The following is a 21523-nucleotide window of genomic DNA, read 5'->3' as shown; positions in this document are numbered from 1 at the left end:
TATAGGTCCTGAGTGTTTTGTATTCTCGGCATGCCTAGTACTAGATTTTGGAGGGGGATGTTAAAAAAATGACCGGCCCTGGGTGTCAACTACCCTAGCTATGCCACTGACACAAAGGAATCCTGTTTAGAAGGAATAGATCTACAGAATCTTAGTGGAGATTGGGTGTTGACGCTGGTATTTGGAGAGTAAAACCGGTGCAGGGTAGACTTCTACAGTCTGCGCCCTGATCGTGGCTGAATAGAAATGGATGGGCTGGAGTGTAAGTTTTAAGGGGCTTCGACGTTAGCTTCAGAACTTTTAGTACAGAGCAGTGCTAGGCACACTTTACGGTCTGTGTCCTGAGAAAGGCAGGGACAAATCAAACTCAGGTATGCATAAACTCATTTTACATGGTATGTAATAGTTTATATCTTGTTGGGTAGACTGGATGGACCATTCAGGTCTTTATCTGCCGTCATTTACTATGTTACTATAATGTATGTTTCGTGTGAGCTCAATAATACAAAACAAAATTTTGATTTATAACATGCTTATTTGCATTGATAATATACAGTGGGGGAAATAAGTATTTGATCCCTTGCTGATTTTGTAAGTTTGCCCACTGACAAAGACATGAGCAGCCCATAATTGAAGGGTAGGTTATTGGTAACAGTGAGAGATAGCACATCACAAATTAAATCCGGAAAATCACATTGTGGAAAGTATATGAATTTATTTGCATTCTGCAGAGGGAAATAGTTTGATCCCCCACCAACCAGTAAGAGATCTGGCCCCTACAGACCAGGTAGATGCTCCAAATCAACTCGTTACCTGCATGACAGACAGCTGTCGGCAATGGTCACCTGTATGAAAGACACCTGTCCACAGACTCAGTGAATCAGTCAGACTCTAACCTCTACAAAATGGCCAAGAGCAAGGAGCTGTCTAAGGATGTCAGGGACAAGATCATACACCTGCACAAGGCTGGAATGGGCTACAAAACCATCAGTAAATCGCTGGGCGAGAAGGAGACAACTGTTGGTGCCATAGTAAGAAAATGGAAGAAGTACAAAATGACTGTCAATCGACAAAGATCTGGGGCTCCACGCAAAATCTCACCTCGTGGGGTATCCTTGATCATGAGGAAGGTTAGAAATCAGCCTACAACTACAAGGGGGGAACTTGTCAATGATCTCAAGGCAGCTGGGACCACTGTCACCACGAAAACCATTGGTAACACATTACGACATAACGGATTGCAATCCTGCAATGCCCGCAAGGTCACCCTGCTCCGGCAGGCACATGTGACGGCCCGTCTGAAGTTTACCAGTGAACACCTGGATGATGCGAGAGTGATTGGGAGAAGGTGCTGTGGTCAGATGAGACAAAAATTGAGCTCTTTGGCATGAACTCAACTCGCCGTGTTTGGAGGAAGAGAAATGCTGACCCAAGAACACCGTCCACACTGTCAAGCATGGAGGTGGAAATGTTATGTTTTGGGGGTGTTCTCTGCTAAGGGCACAGGACTACTTCACCGCATCAATGGGAGAATGGATGGGGCCATGTACCGTACAATTCTGAGTGACAACCTCCTTCCCTCCGCCAGGGCCTTAAAAATGGGTCGTGGCTGGGTCTTCCAGCACGACAATGACCCAAAACATACAGCCAAGGCAACAAAGGAGTGGTTCAGGAAGAAGCACATTAGGGTCATGGAGTGGCCTAGCCAGTCACCAGACCTTAATCCCATTGAAAACTTATGGAGGGAGCTGAAGCTGCGAGTTGCCAAGCGACAGCCCAGAACTCTTAATGATTTAGAGATGATCTGCAAAGAGGAGTGGACCAAAATTCCTCCTGACATGTGTGCAAACCTCATCATCAACTACAGAAGACGTCTGACCGCTGTGCTTGCCATCAAGGGTTTTGCCACCAAGTATTAGGTCTTGTTTGCCAGAGGGATCAATACTTATTTCCCTCTGCAGAATGCAAATAAATTCATATACTTTCCACAATGTGATTTTCCGGATTTAATTTGTGATGTGCTATCTCTCACTGTTACCAATAACCTACCCTTCAATTATGGGCTGCTCATGTCTTTGTCAGTGGGCAAACTTACAAAATCAGCAAGGGATCAAATACTTATTTCCCCCACTGTAGATACAGATATAAAGGGAAGGTTTTCTAGACCTATGATTGGTAAGGGAGTCAAATTTAAGTCACCATTATATGGGCTGTACATAACAGCACAGAAATGTGCTGGTGACCACTGAGGTCTTTTCCTCCTTGTCAATGTATTGAGTTATTTCTGGTTCATTCTTCTAGTATGTTCAAACCGCGAGGATGGATGTATTAGCGTAAATTTTTCCGTTTGATTTTCTCACTTCAAGTGTGTTATCCTACAGTAAATGCCATTTTAGCTCATGCTAATCTACACTCTATAAAATTTTCACTTTTATTTTTTTTTTTTGGGGGGGGGGGCATGTCAGCATAGCTAAATTCGACACAAAAGAAGCAGAAGTATGCCCCCTAACAACAAACCCAAAACTGTGATAAAAGGGAAAAGTAGGGGGTAGACCGTATTTCTAAAACAGTGGGTTTATTCAAAACAAACTCATATCCAGAACAGTATGTTATTAAACAGACTCTCGAAGCAGGTATACATTTTGGCGCCAACAGTGCCTGTTTCAGGAGTCAAACTATTTATCTCAGCCACTGATGACAATGGTAAACAGACAGGCTAAGAAATCAAAAGGTGCAGCATAAACCACGCTGAAAAATAGAATATCACCAAGCGAAACTGCGGGGACAAAGAAGTTGCTGTGAGATTTCCATAGGAGTGTAGTGAAAATCTCTGGTGACTTCAGAATGAGGCATGGAATGCACTAAGAAAGGCAATTGGAGCACTAGAATGAGGCTTGGAACGTACAGAGAGGCAGTTGGAGTGCTTGTATGAGGCTTGGAATGCCCTGAGAGGTAGCTGGTACACTAGACTGAGGCTTGGAACCACAGGAGACTGTTGGGGTTGGGAGGAAACATCAGGCTATGAGCATGCAAATAATAGAGTTGATTCCTGTGGGGATGGGTGGCCATGGAATGGATGTTAGTGGGTACAGGTGGGTATGGTTAGATTCCACTGGGGATGGACAGGGATGGGTGAAATTTCTGCCTCTGTGCAATTTCTAGTTCAAATCCCACTGCTGCTCCGTGTGATCTTGGACAAGTCACATAACTCTCCCTCAAGCACAAAATTAGATTGTGAGTCCTCCAGGAACAGGGAAATACCTAGTGAAACAGGACGTACATCACCTTAAGCTACTACTGAAAAAGGTGTGAGCAAAATCCAAACAGCTATCCTGTAATTTAGAGCAGCCATGGAGCTGGTGTAAATGCTCATGCAAAATTGTGAAACACACAAGTAAATTATAGTATTCTAAAGGTACACCCTGCCCATTCTCCATTCAGATTTCACCCATGTGTATGCCCACCTTCAGATTCCATGACACTGCATTTAGGTGCCTTTTTATAAACTAGCGCTTAGCTATATTTTTGGCACTCGTGTATGTATGTGCACACATTCACATGTATAAGCTGGTATTCTAATCATTTACATGCCTATTTGGCATGTAAATGCTGGTGTCCATTTTACAGAATTGCTGGGGGTCTTTTACAAAAGATTAGTGCATGTTATCCGCAGCAGGACCCATAGGTGGGAAAATGTGGGATACAAATGCAAAAATAATAAATAGGAATAAAAGGGTCCTGTGGCAGATAACATGTGCTAATCTGAAGTAAAAGACTCCCTATGTGTCTATGGGGAATGCTTAGTAAATAGGGCCCTTACACTGAAAGTCTTCTGGTGCAGAGAAAGAACTTCTGTATATGATTATTCCAGAAATACCCTTGAGTCAGATTTAACTTGTGGAGGGTTGCAACTCTCTAGCATCCTTTTCTGCTTTCCTCTTTAATTTGCAGTCCTTTTCCTTGCTGTGTTTTCTACTGTTATTACTTTGTAAACTGCTTTGATGGTACGCTCCATGTGGTGGTATATCAAATAAAGATGAACTTGAACTTCTGGTGACCACACAGTGGTTTTCTTGGCAAGATATAGGACTGACTTGCCATTGCTGAGGCATGGAGGGTTAAGTGACTTGCCCATGGTCACAACAAGTTGCCGTAGGATTTGAACCTGGGCCCTTCTTCTTACCAGCCCACTGCTCCAGCCATTAGGCTACTCCTCTGCTCCATATATGAAAATTACCCCCAGATTCTATAAAAGGCACTCAAATTTGCAAGCCCAGATTTGGGCACAGTCCCAAGATGCATGCAACTAAATTGGGTAATGAGCCAATTCTTGTCAATAATTAGGCGCTAACAGTCAATTATTGGTGTTAATTGGCACAAATTTGGATTTGTGTACACATCTTGCTACATGCTATTCTATAAAACTGCGTGCCCAAATTCCATAGTGTGCCACCCAAAAGTGGGAGTGGCCATGGGAAAGGGCATGGGCAGGCCAGGGCCATTTCGGAAACTTGCATGCAGTCTTATAGCATAGCGCGGATGCATGCCCAAATTGTGTGCCAGGAAATATACCTGGTTTCAGCAGGCATAAGTCATGATAATCCTGGTACCCTAATCTGAGCACTGGAACCAGCGCTACGCGTTACTCTATATAGGGCTCTCAATTGCCAATTCTTTCCAGTGCACAAATTTGGGCACCATTTACTAAATCTGGTCCTATGAGCTTTAAACTCAAAAGGCATAAGTTAAACCTAAATAAATAAAGTAGAAGCTTTCACAGTGGGTCCTTTCACAGCATCTAAAACAAGCAAAATAGTCAGACTGTTAAAACCAAATAAACATATCTCCATAATTACCCTTAAGGTCTGGTGTTCTGCATCCCTGTCCTAAAGCAAGCATATTTTAGTTTATAATAGCAAAATTTAAACTAACCACTGAGTCTTGCTCTTGAGTAACACTGCTAAAAATACAACCAGCAAGATAGAATCCTCTAAGTGTTTTTGGAGGAAAAAAGACTTCAGAAACTAGCTTGTTAAAGTGAATACAGAGTTTCTGAAGTCTTTTTTCCTCCAAAAATAACGCTTAGAGGATTCTATCTTGCTGGTTGTGTTTTTTTAGTTTATAATAGCAGCAATTGCCCTTGGGCAATGTATTTACTGTGAGTTGCTACTCTGTGTGATAAAAGACATTTGCTTCACCGTGGGCCTCAAGCCTATTCAGGGCCAGCAATGCCTTGTCCTACATAAATGTGATTTTAAAAATGTTAATATGTCATTGAAGAAAATAAATCAACTCTTTCTGGTCATTTGCATACTTTAAGGATTTGCTCTAATATTTGAAGTTCAATGGAAACAGGCAGCTTGCATTACAGGCCAAACTGTTTAACTTATCTGTAGTTCAGCAACCACCAAACATCCTGCTCTCTTTCCTGGACATATGTGGCATACTTACAAATTCAACATTCAAAAGATTTGTCCAGGTAGCTTTGGGAGTTACATGAACAAATCTTGGCATTTCAAGTTTCTCCTCTTTCTGCAGTCTGATTAATTTAGTAATATTTTTATAAATTGTGGCCTATCTGTTCCATTCTCTAGTGAGAGAAGAAATGTGATTTGGTTGGGGGTTAAGGGATTTGTTATTGTAGTATTATTTTTATTATGTTTTTAAAAGTTTGTATTGATGTTGATTTTGTTGATCATTTTATGAGTTTTAATAATTGCATATTTGAATTGTTTATTTATTTATGAAATTTTAATCCTACATTAGTACTACTACTACTAATCATTTCTAAAGCACTACGAGACGTAGCGCTGTACACTTGAACATAAAGAGACAGTCCTTGCTCGACATAGCTTACAATCTAATTAGGACAGACAGACAGAACAAACAAGAGATAAGGGAATATTAAAGTGAGGATGATAAAATAAGGGTTCTGAACAAAGTGAATAAGGGTTAGGCATTAAAAGCAGCATCAAAAAGGTGGGCTTTTAGCTTAGATTTGAAGACGGCCAGAGATGGAGCTTGACGTACCAGCTCAGGAAGTCTATTCCAGGCATATGGTGCAGCAAGATAAAAGGAATGGAGTCTGGAGTTAGCAGTGGAGGAGAAGGCATCTCACTACCTGTCATACTGAACGCGTGGTTTATTGTATAGTTTGTCCATGCAAGTTGTACTATATAGGGCACACTAAGAGACAACTTAAAAGTAGGTTAGCGGAGCATATTAGTAATATTCGGCATAACAAACAGGAAAACCCGCTAGTAGCACATTGGACTTTAAATAATCATTCTGTTGATCAACTTCAGTGTGCTGCAATAGTGCACCTTTCTTTGCCCAATAGGGTGGTGATGTTAGTGCCAGCTTGTTAGTCATGGAGCAGCAATATATTTTTTCATGGGAATGGTTACACCCTATGGCCTCAATCTTGAGGTCGAATGGGTGTAAGGTAATGTTTCTTTAATGCAGTGGGTGTGGTGATGTGTTTAGCCCTTTAAATTCAGATAGGGGCGTCTGACGCAGTAACTCCTGGTGCGGCGTTTGGTGGCCCACGCTTAAGGGAGCCTTAATCTGGCATGCTGCCGATTAGACGAATGACTGTGAGTATTACTTAATGTATAATGTAATAGTGAGAGTAAATTGTGGGTGGTTATGATGGTAATAATGAGGATATTGTTAACTTGTTGTAGATGTAATGGTGGTTCCTCCTGAGGAAGATCTAGTGAAATGCGGTCCAGCATCGGGGAACCGACATAAACAGGAGACACCAAGGGTTAATTAATGAAATACTCACCGATTTCTCAGCACCTGCATAATGCTGTACAAGCGTGTCTTTGGCTTGGTAGCGGTAAATAGAGGATTCACATTCGAACTGAGTGTGACACATTCGGGACTAACACAATCAGCATTTGCTTGCTTTATAAGTACAGTGGCCAAGTGGAAAGCGCGGCGTGAATCACTGCATTCTACAGACTGAGTTGTGTTCTTTCAATTGTTAATTAAAATGAGAAAACAATGTGAATAGAGAAAATGTGAATTTTGTAAGTAATTGAAACATTGTCTAGTGCAGCACAGGGGGAGAAGGGTGAAAGGATGGTAAGAGTAGTAGGTTTTTAAATAACTATAGGAATAAAAGTTTTTTGGTAAATAAAAAATAAAAAAAACACTGGAGTCTTTTTGAGATAGATTTTAATTTTGGCTCTGGGAGTTGAGCTTTATCCCCTGATTAGTAGTATTTTTAAATTCCCACCACTAATTAGTCCAAGAATTGCTACTGCAAAATTCTGACAGCACGCCCATAAGCATCCATAATCCTTTGAGATGACAGTGAAAAGGCAGAAAAGGAATTTATTACATTGTCTGGGTCACCTGAATCTAGGCAGCCATCCACTGTACCACATCCAAGCTCTTTCACTGCCTTAACTGCAGCATCAATTCCTTAAATACAGAATTGGAACTGTCACAGCGAAAGTAAACTATGGAACTTTTTTTAAATCTGAGGGGTCTTTTACAAAAGCGCAGTAGCATTTTTAGCATGTGCTAAAACACTAGACACACCCACAGGAATATATAGGCATCTCTAAGCGTTTAGCGCATGAAAAAACGCTAGCGCAAATCTGTAAAAGGATCTCTAAGTGCTTTGAAAAAGAGCCCCCGTTTAGAGTAGCATAGTAATTGTTGACAGATAAAGACCTGCATGGTCCGTAAAGTCCTGCCTAACAAGGTTGGCCAGAGTTGTATCTGGCACTCTGCAGGTTGCCACTTCATGATTATACACAGGCATGCTTGATCTCTATCTCTCCCTGCCAATTTTGGGGCATAGACTATAGCAGTCTGCCTGGCACTAGTCCTACTTCCCAACTACTAGAGTTGCTGTTGAAGCTCACTCCAGCCTTGAACCTGATCTGTCTTTTGCCATTTACAGGACACAGACCATAGAAGTCTCACTTCAGCTATGAGGTCATTAATTTTGCTTTAACTGAATTCCATCTTTAAAGTATCAGTCTAAATAATTTGTCTGTTAAAAATGAATCTAACTTATATCACGCTTTCTGGGGCTGCCCAAAGGTACATGCCTTTTGGAGACAAATCCAGAGTTATCTAACTAGAATAACACAGATCATTATGTCTTAGACACACATGCAGCTTTCGCGACCCAGGCGAAAGGAATAGAATTTGGTGTCGCAAGGTATGTTTAGTGGCCAGAAAGACTATTCTACAGAAGTGGATAGACCCGGATCCACCAGTGTATTGGCACTGGAGGAACCAGATACATGAGTTGGCCACCTGGGAAGCCAGAGAGGCGAAGGGAGCCCCGAAAAGGAAAAAACAGTTCATGTCCATATGGGGCCAATATATACAAGGAATTAGCCCACGGGGGCGAAGTTTGCTCCTCAGTCTATTGTGAACTGCCTTGGCAGTATCCATGGTCTGTACGTTTAAACCCACTATCCCCAATATTGATTGGCTTACACAGAAACAAGGGGGGAGGGAGGATGGAAGAGAGGGTAGGGAGGGAGGGGGGGGGGAAGTACATAAAAGTTGATGATGGTCTGTTTACTACTTATATGTGAAGATCTATCGTACCGTTGCAGTTTTATATTTTATGGTATTTGTTACACCATGTTATTTCATCATCAATAAAAACGTTGAAACATATTATAATAAATCGCTGAAATATAAAAGTTGTAAAGGGGGAGGGGGCAGAAAATGGAAAAAGTGATTGACGATGTTGAGTATGTTGTTGGAATGTCGATTTGTATACTGATCCATGTTGTATGAATACTCCAAGTTGAATTGTATTATGCATATCGTCAATAAAACAGTTTAAACATAAAAATGAATCTAAACTCTCTGTTCTTAAAAACAAACTTTACCTGTTTTCAGTAAGGATGACAACGGCCAAGGAGCTGGTCTTCTAATCCTTTCATTTTACAGTGAAGTCAATCACAGCATTTTTGGCACTGACTTCTGGGGTGTAAGCAGGGTTTGCCAATTTAGTAGTTATGTAGAGAGAAATCCCTTCAGTACATCAAACCTCTTTATCACCAACTTTACCTATAAATGAAACCAAAGCAAGTTTGAGTTGTACATGCCTACGTGCTTTATGGGACTGAGTTGGCTCCACATACACAGGATACTGGCATCTTTTAAAATCATACCATGCAATACTCATCTGCCCCAGTATATACCCTGGTTGGTATAGAAATGATAAGTAGTAGTATTAGTCTAGATTTTTGTTGCTTGTACTAAAAATGCCTCAGCAAGGTAGCTTTAAAAAAGAAAAATGAAAAATGAAAAAAGCTTCCGATGCACAAGGTGCCATTTTGTAACCTTGCATTTTTATGCAATCATGCAAAATAACATTTCCAAAATCTGTAAAGGCCCCAACTTAGAAAACACTAGAGTCTGATTTCTATCATTTTATGTCTGTAGAAAAGAAATGCTGTGTATCTGTTTCAGGTAATGTATCAGATAACCAGGTTTTATATGCATTGAATATCTTGACCCAGTCAGTCCAAATGGGCAATTCAAGGAGTATGCATTTGAGGATCACTTTAACACCCTAAGATTAATGTAGCTTGGGGGACAAGTTGTATACTTTCTACCTTGCTGCCTGGATGACTGAATTGCCTTTCTAAGCTATGTTCCTGCTCCCTTTCTTACCTAGGGCTGTCTTAAGGAAGGCCCAGTGCGGCACTGACTGGGATGTTCTGCAAAAGGTGTCAAAATGCCCTGCCACTGATGTCAGTTACTTCAGGAGTCCCTGTGTCACCCTCTCCTCTCCCAGGTCTATTGCCTCCCCACGTGTCACATCTCTCTCTCAAACTCACCCTCTCCTCCCCTTCCTTCCTCTCTTCCTTGTCCACCATCTCCCCTTCTCCCACAGCACTCTAGCATTTTCTTCCTCTCTCTCAAACTGCCCCCTCCACCCCAGCAATGTATTTGATTGTATTGTAACATTTATAACCCACGCTTTCCCCCTGTAAGCAGGCTCAAAAGCGGCTTACATAAAAAAACAATTTACAAGATAGCACAAAATGGATAAAAACATTTCAATATAATATATACAGAGATGGACTAGAAAAGGATAGGGAGGAAGGTGGTAGAGGTATGGAGCGGAAGAGGTGTAAGTTGGGTAAAATGTGAAAAAGAAAGAATGTATAATAATGGTTCGGAGAGGGATGAATTCATAAGGAAAAAAAAACATATTAAATTCTGCTAAGTAGTCAGATCCAGGTATCACAGATGGATTTCTAATTTAAGTCAAGTCATATGAGTAGGCTTGCTTGAAAAGGTGAATTTAAGTAGTTTCCTGGAAGGGTAGATGATTATTGACTATACAAATCGATCGTGGGTAGGGTGTTCCAGAGCTTGCTGCCTATAACAGAGAAATTGAATGCATAGTATGTTTTGTATTTGATTCCTTACCGTTAGGAAGGTGTAAGTTAAGATAAGTTCAAGAAGATCTAGAGCAATTCCTGGTAGGATGGTCAATCAGATTGTACATGTAGGTTGGGGATTCTTCATAGATAATCTTGTGAATCATTGTGTGGACTTTGAAATTTATTCGTTCCATAATAGGAAGCCAATGAAGTTTGAATGGAGAGGTGTTGCGCTCTCAAACCGCGACTTACCAAAAATAAGTCTGGGATGCCGTGTTCTGGGCAGTCCTGGAGTTAAGTATCTTACCCTATAGAGGGCACCAGCAGTGGCAGAAATTTACAATACGTAGCCTGCAGCCAGCCTTGGAACTCTTCCCTCTGTCACATATTGCCCATGTGCAAGTTTTCAAGTTTTTCAAGTTTGATATACCGCCTTATAGCTGGGCCTTCAGGGCGTTAATCAGAGTAAGTTACAGTCAGAAGGGAAGAGGGAAAGAAAGAAAGAAAAGAAAGAAAGAAAGAAAGAAAGAAAGAAAGAAAGAAAGAAAGAAAGAAAGAAAGAAAGAAAGAAGAAAGAAAGAAAAGAAAGAAAGAAAGAAAGAAAGAAAGAAAGAAAAGAGGAGCAGAAGGGGGGAAGAACTCCATTTAATAATAGGAAAGAGGATTTAAAGAGAGGAGGGGGAAAAAAGGTCATGTACTGTCTATAAAGTGTAGCTGGCCTCTGCTGGCCCTCAGTTTCTCAGGGCAGATCAGGGCAAGCAAAAGCATCCTTGAAAAGAAAGGTTTTAAGGACTGTGCAAAAATCAGCGTGATTGGCCAAGGAGCAAGGGGAATAGGTAGAGAATACCACAGGGTAGGGACCATTACACTAAAGACCCTGGATCTAATGGAAGTAAAATGGAGTTGACGTAGAGAAGGGATGTGTAATAAATTAGAAGATGACAAGCATCGAGACCTGGGGTGGGGGGGGGGGGGGTATAGGGAACCAGGAGTACCAAATAAAGAGGGGTATTAGAATGAAGTATTTTGTGGGTTAGAACAAGAGTCTTGTAAGTGATCTGATGTGTACTAGAAAACCAATGTTCATCTATAAGAAGTGTTACATGATAAAATCTTTTAGAGTTTGTCAGACGTGTCACGGCTGTATTTTGGATTAGTTGAAGACAGCGCTTTTCAGTGTGGGATAGTACCATGTAGAAGACTATTGCAATAGTCTAGAGAGGATATAATCAGTGAATGGATAAAAACTAGCAAGGCCTGCTTAGTAAACAACTGGTGGATAAAGTTTATATAAACTGTGCTGTATCATGGCAGTCTCTGGCCTGGTCCCTGGATCCAGAGGTTACCAGCACAGTCTCTAGCAGGCACACAAGGCTGGTCTGCAGCCAGCCAGCTCAAATACAAACTCTTCAAGGTTCCAAGCTGAGCTTTGCTATGTGAACGTAATGGTTGCAGTTTTTCAGCTTCAGGGTGGAGGCATCTGCAGTAGCTGTCGCTGCTTTTCTCTGGGCTTCCTTTAACCTAGTGTAATCCCCTGTGGCCTTGACACTTGTGGGAAAGTGGAAGCATCCTACAGACTCTCTCAAATGGGCATTCTTAACAAAGGACAGTGCAAAAATCAGCGTGATGGACATGGAGCTGGATTGGTTAGTGCACTGGACTGTAAACCAAGAAACCCAGGTTGAAATCTCACTTCAGCTCTTTTTTTTTTTTTTTTTAAATTGTGAGCCCTTCAGGGACAGAAAAATACCTAGTATACCTGATATGTAAGACACCTTCAAGCCTGAAGGTATTGAACTGGTGTACATTCAGGCACAATAGATATTTTTCTGTCCCGGAGGGCTCAAAATTAAAAAAAAAAAAACACAAAAACAGTTAAAGTGGGATTTGAACTTGGGTGGCTTGGTTTAAAGTTGACTGGATTAATTACTGGGCTGATTCTGCTCTGCATGAAGGTCTGTGTGGCCATTTGCTAAGAATGCTGCTATACAGACGTCCATGTCCCTTGTTTTTTACCTGTTCAAAATTTGGATGTTTCAGTTTTGTAAAATGGATGTTTATGCTGGACGTTGCCAGGGCATGGATGTGCATCTCACACTATTTTTCAAACATATTTGAAAACACATCTGAGATGGATGTCCATTTGGGACGTTCTGACTTGGATGTCCTTTCGAAAATGCCCCTTCACATAAATAATTAATAGAGTAATATTGATGATTATAAATCCAATCTCACTTTGAAAGTGGATCCAGATTTGATGAATTCTTTTCCAAAACATTGTCAAGAGCAGGATCAAGTTCTTCTCCAACATCTTCTATTAACAAAGGTCTCCCCAAGGACAGACAGTCTTCTAGGTGAGTCCGAAAGTACTTGTGGTTTAAAGATGTCACCTACAACAGAAATATTTGCACAAAATAAACCTTTTTTATTGTTTAATTTGCACCAAAGTACTACTATACCCAGAGTCATTGTTTTAGTGGCTAAATTTCAGCAAATTATTCAAATTTAACCTACATTAATGCTATAAAGATAGGTTAGTCTGTTCTAGCCCAATTTTGTGGAGAAGTTATCAATGTGGGCTGCTGTTAAGACGTGTTATTTTACTGTTAACTACCAGTTATTAGTAACTAAGAGGTCCTTTTACTAAGCTGCGGTAACCCAGCAGTAAACTGGGCAGTGAACGGCAATGCCAGATTACTACTGAGCTAGCGCAATGCTAGACCAAAAAAAAAAGCATTTCCGGGGAGTGCCGGAAATGGCATGCGCTCTATCCCAGAATTACAGTTGGTCTTACCGCCGTTTTATAAAAGGGCCCCAAGTCTCCTTGCATAAAATGAGACGTGTGAAAATAGAACTAGTTATGGTGCAAAAACACATCTTCATGTTAGCCCACATTGATAACTATGCCCCTTTATGACTATATATATCCGACATGCAAACACACACACTCATTGCCAGAATCAGAAACTAAAAGGGAAGAAGGATGGGGAGGAAGGGATGATATGTGGGCCATAAAAAGTTAGGCTTGTGGAGGGTAATTCTATTAGGTGCAGGTTATGGTGCCTGTTTTAAGCCTAGTCTACAAAGAAAACTAGGCATCTACATTTCTTTGTAGAATACTAGCACAAATGGCAGAAAAGTGTGTACATTAAGGCACAATCCCTTACACCAATCCTGTAGCCGGTGTAAATGTAGCACCTCAATATTCGCACTTTATGCACTTTACGCAGGTACCTGTGTGCTCCACCCACACTGTCCACCAGCAAACACGAACCATCAAATCATGGTGCATACTTTTCTGCAATTCAGTATCCTTTGAGGCCACTTACATGCGTAAATGACTAAGAGGCCTTATTACAAAGGTGTGGCAAGCCTACCACAGGCTTGCATGCGCCAATTTGGCACTACCGCAGGAGCCCGGCAGTAGTTCTCACCCCCACTGCGCGCCATTTCTGGTGGTTAAAAAATATTTTTTCTATTCTTAGCACCGGGTTAGTGCGGGAGTCCATACTGCCTCCTAAATAGGTGGCAGTAAGGGCTCCCCCAGGACATGGCCGTCGTGGCAAGTGTTAACTTATTGCACGGCCATTTCCTTTTTTTTAAGCCTTTTACATGCTGTGGTAAAAGGGACCTTGGCATGCAGCACATCCATGCTCTGATGTTACACAGGGCCCCTTTTACCGCAGCTTGCTAAAAGGGCTCTAAAGCAGCACCCATTTACAAGCTTTCTGCTGCCTAAAGCTATATGGCTACTTATAGAATTAGCCTTTGGGGGAAATTCTATAAATGGCACTCAAAATTCGGTACCAAAAAAATCGACGCTGAATGGTATTCTGTAATGGGCTTTCCAGGATCAGCACCCATTATAGAATAGCACCTAGGGCCAGGATCCACGCTCAACGCTTGGGCGTGAGGAGTTACACCAACTGAAACCAGGTGTAAATCCTGGTATGGAAGCTGGGCGCAGATCTCTCGAATTCTATAACCTGTGTACATTTCAAGGGAAAGCCCCTGGACCTAACCATGCCCCTCCCATGTCCACAACCCCTTTGCAGATCTGCTATTCTATAATGTGCATATGTATTTTCAAGTGGATCTGCTATTTCTTGCCCCGCTTTGGCACCTTGCCTCCATCAGAACGTTTATCCGCTCTGAATTTACAGCTCAGAAGTTTGGTGCCATATACAGAATGTCCCCCTATATGTCCATATAATATATAGATAGAATGCTTTACTGTAAATAACATTTATGTAAGCCACATTGAGCCTACAAATAGGTGGGAAAATGTGGGATATAAATGTAACAAATAATAAATAAATTTAGGCTACCACAATAAAGAAAATGATTGCATCTACATGTTTTCTATCACTTCATGCATCATTTGATGTTTCCGATTTTAAACTTTAAAGCAAACACATATCATCACATTCCAATCTCTATAATGTTTTCAGACTTGTCATGGGCAGCACTATAAGGTTTTCAGGATAACTCTGTTTAATAGGCATAAGATAAATGTGCATGAAATGGATGAAGTATAGGTAAATCTATTTCATGCATATTTATTGTAGATATCCTAAAAAGACAATGCCCCAGGCCACGGTTGAGTGATCGATTATTTATTTTTATATGCTTTGTATACCACTACATATTAAAGAAAACAATCGAAGTGCTTCACAAATAAAAATCACCATTCAAAATCTTTCTTTCCCATCCTCCTTAACAGAACCATTGATATAAGACATTGGGTTTTTGGTGCACTAAAGCAAGAGTCTCCAAAGCTACAAGGGTTACATACTGGTCTGGGTTTCAGGATTTCCACAATGAATACACACGAGATATACTGTATTGCCACACAATGGGAGCAAAAACTACAAATAATTTCAGGCAGAATAATAATTCTGTAACTTGAGTAAACAGGTGCAGACCTTTCCCAGTGTGGGCAGGAACCACGGAATTTTTACAATGAAAGTATGCACAGATTTCTTTTGAAAATGCCTCTGGGAATTTATGACTTACAGTTACACCTGCCTTTTGGCAAGTACAAGTTTTTAGTTAAGCATGTTTGTTAATACAGCCCCTTCCCCAACCTTTTTCCCGAGAACTCTTCTGCTCAGGTAGGACAGTTAAATCTTTACAGTAGGGGCCCTCAAATCCAGTCCTCGAGGTCCACAACCCAGCCTGGCTTTCAGCATTTCAACAATGGGTTATGTATGAGATCTATTTGCATGCATTGCAGAAATCCTGAAAAGCAAGCTGGGTTATGGACCTCGAGGACTGGATTTGAGGACCCCCTGAGTTATAGGCTGCAATTCTGTGTGCAATTCTGGTCACCAGATCTAAAGAAAGGATTAGCAGAATTAGAAAAGATACAAAGAAGGGTTTTCTGGATCTCTGTGTGCAATGTTGTGGCTGACCAACCATGTTTTATGATATTATGTTTTTGTTATTAATATTCAAAAATAAAGTTATTAAAAAAAGAAAAAGGTACAGAGAAGGGCGACAAAAATGCTAAAGGGGATGGGACAACTTCCCTATGAGGGCTGAAGCGGCTAGGGCACTTCAGCTTGGAGGCAGCTGACGGGAGATATGATAAGGTCTGTAAAACACTGAGTGGAGTGGAATGGATAGACGTGAATCGCTTCTTTACTCTTTCCCAAAATACTAGGGGGCACACAATGAGCTACTAAGTAGTAAATTTAACAACAAACCAGAGGAAAATATTTCTTTACGTAACGTAATTAAACTCTGGAATTCACTGCCAGAGAATGTGGTAAAAGCGGTTAGCTTAGCAGGATTTAAAAAGGTTTGGCTAATTTCCTAAAAGAAAAGTCCATAAGCCATTATTACGATGGGACCTGGGAAAATCCACTGCTTATTTCTAGGTAAGTAGCATAAAGACTATTTTACTGTTTTGGATTCCTGCCAGGTACTTGTGATCTGGATTGGCCACCCTTGGAAACAGGATATTGGCCTTGATGGACCTTTGGTATGTCTCAGTATGGCAACGCTTATGTTCTTATGCCTATATTTAGGGACCTAGGGCAATTCTACAATAGGCCACCCAGAATAAGGTGATCAGAGTGCATGTGGTAGGAGCCTATTCTACAAAGGGACATAGATGCCTACTTTTCTTATAGAATACTAGTATAACTGGGTACTAATACTTATGTCAGCCATACAGCAGGTGTAAATGCTCACCCTAAATTGCCTAAAGCATAATTTATGCACATAACTTGTATCCCGCCCAGGCTCCACCCATGTGTATTCCCAGATTCAACCTACATTTTGTTACATTTAGGTGTCTTTTTATTCAATAGTGCATAGTCAGAATATGGGCACAAATTCACTCATTCAATATATGCTAGTACTCTGGTCATCTTCACCCTAATTCTATATATGACGCTCAAAATTGCATGCACAAATTTGGGTGCAGAGCCAATTTGTGTGCGCAATTTAATTGACAAATGAGATAATTAGTGCCAATAATTAGGTGTTAATCAATTATTGGCGCTAATTGGTATCAATTTTAATTTACAGTTGCATCTTTAGGTTGCTGGATTCCACGTGCAAATTTTACATGCAGATCCAAAAAGGGGGCAAGGCCATGACAGGAGCATGGGTGGATCAGGGGTGCTCCTTGAATTTGTACACAGTTTCACAGAATAAGGGAGAACCACAGCTGATTTAGGAGTAAGAATTTACAGCAGGTTATAGTTGGTGTAAATCCTTGGATCTAAAATTGGGCACGGATCCTGCCACTAAGCACTATTCTATAAATGGCAACCAGTTTTGAAAAGACTTTATAGAATTGCTCTTAGCACTCATTTTTTTGGCATCCACTTATGGAATTTGGCCCTTCATGTGCTTTCTTGGTGCCTAAATGTTGGCACCCACTTTGTAGAATTACCTCTGTGTGCATAACTTTATGCAAAAATCAGATACACAAGTATAAAAACACCTATTTTCATGCATAAAGCACTTTTAAATTGTCCTCTCATTGTGAAAATCCAAAACTTCAGACCAGTTTGCAGCCCTCAATGATCAAATTTGGTGACCTCTGAGCTAAAGGGTTAAATCTTTCTCAAAACATTTCCATAATGTTACTTTCATCTAAACTAAGAGAAAGCACAAGCATATTTTAATTAAGACTTCCTTCTCATTAATCCCCTCTAGATTTCTTTCTACCACACGCTCGCTCAACTTTTGATCTAAATTACCATAATGCACTGTCGAAACATGTTACTGATATCTGAGTAAACTTTGCTTGTTTCCACCAGCCAAGCTCAAAGCACAATAAAGAGCAAATTATGCATTTGAATTGAATATTACCTGTAGTTCATTGTTTTTTTCTTTATTTTTAATCCAGATCTTGCCTTGCCCTTGTGGGTCAATCAACAAAGGATACCGTGATGCTTTTGTGACAATGATTCCATTCTGAATTGAAAGGTCATCATTTGGAAGTCCTTGGAGGTTCCACTCACCTATTGTTGCATTGTCAACAAGCATGCTGATAAGGTTAAGGTCCTAAAATAAAGTGATAAATCAAATTAACCTCCAATAGTCTCAGATACCAAAAATCCTATGAAATGTATGCACAGAAGTGAGTCATAGATATTCATCCCTGTTACTTAAATATAAAGGAATCAATATTCAGCCTGTGGTGGTGAGCACTTTGCTGACCGCTGCCAGCATTATTCCTGGATATTCAATACTGGACTATGTCCATGCTTTGGAACTGAATATCCGGTTTATATGGAGCTAGCTAACACATAGCTGGTTATGTCGATATTCAGCACTTAACTGGCTATGGGTTACCGAATAATAATAGGACTGTGTTTTATGTGCTCCCATTAATACGATTACCTTGGCCAGTTAAGTGCTGAATATTGGCACTTAACTGGCAAAGTACTGACTCCGATCCCGGAATGCCCCCAAAATATTCAGTTTTCACTTAGGCGATAACTTAATTTTCAGCAGCAATAACCAGCTAACTGCCACTGAAAATTAGCAGATAGCCCCAACCAAGGTGATTTAACCAGTCAGTGGCCATTTCTGGCTGGTTAAATCATTTTAAATATCGACCAGAAAATTAGTTATAAACCAAACCAAAGCAAAACACAGTAATATATTTACCAAAGGTCAGTATAAAATTAGACCCGGATAAATTTTCTAACTCTGGTACTCAAATGTGCCTTACTATCAGCCATCCAATTGAATTAGTAAAGTTATCCTGCAACACAGAGATTCCCATACTGTGGGTTAGCACTAGGGGTGTTCAGTTCAAGATTTAGCCCAGTATCCTGTTCCCAACAGTGGCCAATCCAGGTCACAAGTACCTGGCAGAAACCCAAATAGTAGCAACATTCCATGCTACCAATCCCAGGGCAAGCAGTGGCTTTCCCCATGTCTATCTGAATAGCAGACTATAGACTTTTCCTCCAGGAATTTGTCCAAACCTTTTTAAAACCCAGATATGTTAACCACTGTTACCACATTCTGTGGCAACGAGTTCCAGTGCTTAACTATTCTTTCACTGAAAAAATATTTCCTCCTATTCATTTTAAAGGTATTTCCATATAACGTCATTGAGCGTCCCCTAGTCTCTACATTTTTTTGAAAGAGTAAAAAATCGATTTGCTTTTACCTGTTCTACAGCACTCAGGGTTTTGTAAACCTCAATCCTATCTCCCCTCAGCCATCTCTTTTCCAAGCTGAAGAGCAGGGGCATAGCCAGACACCCAATTTTGGGTGGGCCTTGGCCTAAGATGGGTGGGCAGAACTCTGCCTTGTCCCACAAGTGATTTGGTCTCTCCCTCTCTCGCCTGCATGCCATATGGTCTATCAAACATCCCCCCTTCTCCTGTATACCTTTTTAAATAACAGATTTTCACCAGCAGCAAGCAGCAACTAATACACATTGCTCATGTTGACCCCAAAGCCTTCCCTCTGATGCATCTACCTGTTTTCGCATAGGCGGGAATACATCAGAGGGAAGGCTGTGGGGCCAAAGCAAGCAGTATGTATCAGTTGCGTCTCACTGCAGGTGAAGATCTGTTATTTACAAGGTATGCAGGAGGGGCAGTTGTTGGGAGTTTTCAGCTGGTGGGGCTTGGGGATCCCTGCCAGTCACATCATAGGTGTGCTGTTGTTGGGTGGGCCTGGGCCCACCCGAGCCCATCCTTGGCTACGCCACTGCTGAAGAGCCTTTATTATTTTGGTCGCTGTTCTTTAAACATTTTCTAATTGAGCTATATCTTTTTTTAGATACAGCAACCAGAATTGAACACGATACTCAGGGTGAGCTTGCACCATGGAGTGAAACAGAGGCATTACAGCATTCTTGGTCTTATTTACCATCCCTTTCCTAATTTCCTAGCATTCTGTTTGCTTTTTTGATCCTCACTGCAAATTAGGCATAAGATTTCAGCATATTGTCTATAATGACACCTAGATCTTTTTCTTGGACACAGAAACAGGGCCATTGCCCTTCTCACTGGACTTCTATTGTGATCTGCTTAAAGTACTCTCACTTATGAACTTTAATGCAATACCACTCTGTATTTCTCATTCTGATAATGGCGATCGTCAGTACGGCATAATGTAAGCCACATTGAGCCTGCAAATAGGTGGGAAAATGTGGGATACAAATGCAACAAATAAATAAATAAATAAATCTTTGCCTAGCAATGGCATTCAGCAGGGCTGTAGCAAGCAGGGCTGGAACTGGAGCTGGAAACAAGCTAGGCTGGAACAAGCAGGGCTTGAACTGGAGTTAATGTCAAGCAGGGCTAGAACTGAAGTTGAAGACAAGCAGGGCTGGAACAAGCAAGTCAGATCTGGAGATAACACAAAACCAGGCACACACAACTATGCAGGAAACCTTGTTGAGGAGGCAATGCATGAGAGTCCCATGGTTCCTTATAAAGGCCTTCACTATTGACGTCACAACCTCTGGTGCCCTGGAATGAGGCTTGGAATGCACTGAAGAATATGGAAAGGGCACCAGAGAGAGGCTAGAATACTGGAACATCAGACTAAGGCTTGGATAGTCTCTGGAGTGAAGCTTGGAAACAGGCAGCAGAGGCATCAGTGCAGGAGGAATGTAGTGCCAAGGAGGCAGTCTGGAGAAGCCACAGAGCCCGACCACTGGAAGGAAAGGTGAGTTGGGATGCGGGGGAATGGCCAGGGCTGTGACAAGGAGCCTCTGCTGCCCACTTAAATCACTGTGAATATCGAGCAGGATGTGATCATCAGCATCTATTGCAGTGAATAGTTTATACGTTGTAGATATACAAGCTATGGGTCTATAATTTTAGGGAACATTTCTTGGATCTCCCTTTGGAAGGAGAAGTGTTCTTCCTGTTATTTGCCATTGTGGTGTTAAGTCTGGTTACCAGATCAATTGATTTTTGCAGTTTGCCAAGACTAGGTGGAGAGATGTTAATCCTTTCATCTAAAAGTTGGACACACACTCTGGGCCAGGGATATTCCAGTTTGAGGCTCTTTTTAAACTGCTTTCCAATTCTTTTATTATTACTTTAGGCCTTTTCATAGCTTTGATCTTTGCTTTTTTCCAAACTCTCACATATACTGGGTAGCAATTCTGCTTCTTTGTTGTAGCTTACAAGATGCTTCTTAAATTTTTCCAAAACCTTAGTTGGTGATATTTCCATAAATTGTACTGATGTTCTTTCACAGTTCCTGTAGAACTGCTTAGGATTCTCTCTAAATAGTTTATTTTGACATCTCTCTTTTTTCTTTTTATCTCTGCAGTTTTTGTGCTTCAGTAGTTACTTTCAATTTATTATTGGAGTATATATGAATTTAAGATCTTCCTCCAGTAAGACAGCATGCTTCAATTTAATGTTTTGGATCTTTCTCATTATCTTAGGTGATTTTGATCCTTTGAGATACACATCTGTCGGGGGCACTTCTGCATGCAGTGCTTCTATTTCTCTTTCAATGTGTTTTTTCCAATGAGGCACCGCTATTTTTTTTCCTTTTTTTTTTGGCCCTGTGTCCTTTCTGGTAAGATTCTCTCAGTAATTATTTTTCCAGCACAGTATTGGATTCAGTTTACCTTTGTAATATCAATAGATGACTGCTACATAAGTATTCTGGCTTGTTGATTTTACTTACCA

The 21523-nt window shown here is 40.9% G+C and overlaps 1 protein-coding gene across 1 annotated transcript in view; it reads right to left on the bottom strand.

Moving 5' to 3' along the window:
• LOC115471141 (dynein heavy chain 5, axonemal-like) overlaps nucleotides 1-21523 on the bottom strand; it is a 766968-nt gene that overhangs the window by 180990 nt on the left and 564455 nt on the right. The window contains 2 exon segments of the mRNA XM_030204834.1: nucleotides 8874-8929; nucleotides 8932-9054. Coding sequence (XP_030060694.1) covers nucleotides 8874-8929; nucleotides 8932-9054 — 179 coding nt within the window.

This window comes from Microcaecilia unicolor, chromosome 1 (genome assembly GCF_901765095.1).
Source record: "Microcaecilia unicolor chromosome 1, aMicUni1.1, whole genome shotgun sequence".
NCBI classification, from domain to species: domain Eukaryota; kingdom Metazoa; phylum Chordata; class Amphibia; order Gymnophiona; family Siphonopidae; genus Microcaecilia; species Microcaecilia unicolor.
The sequence above is the reverse complement of the archived record's forward strand: the minus strand, read 5'-3'. Positions and strand labels throughout refer to the sequence as shown.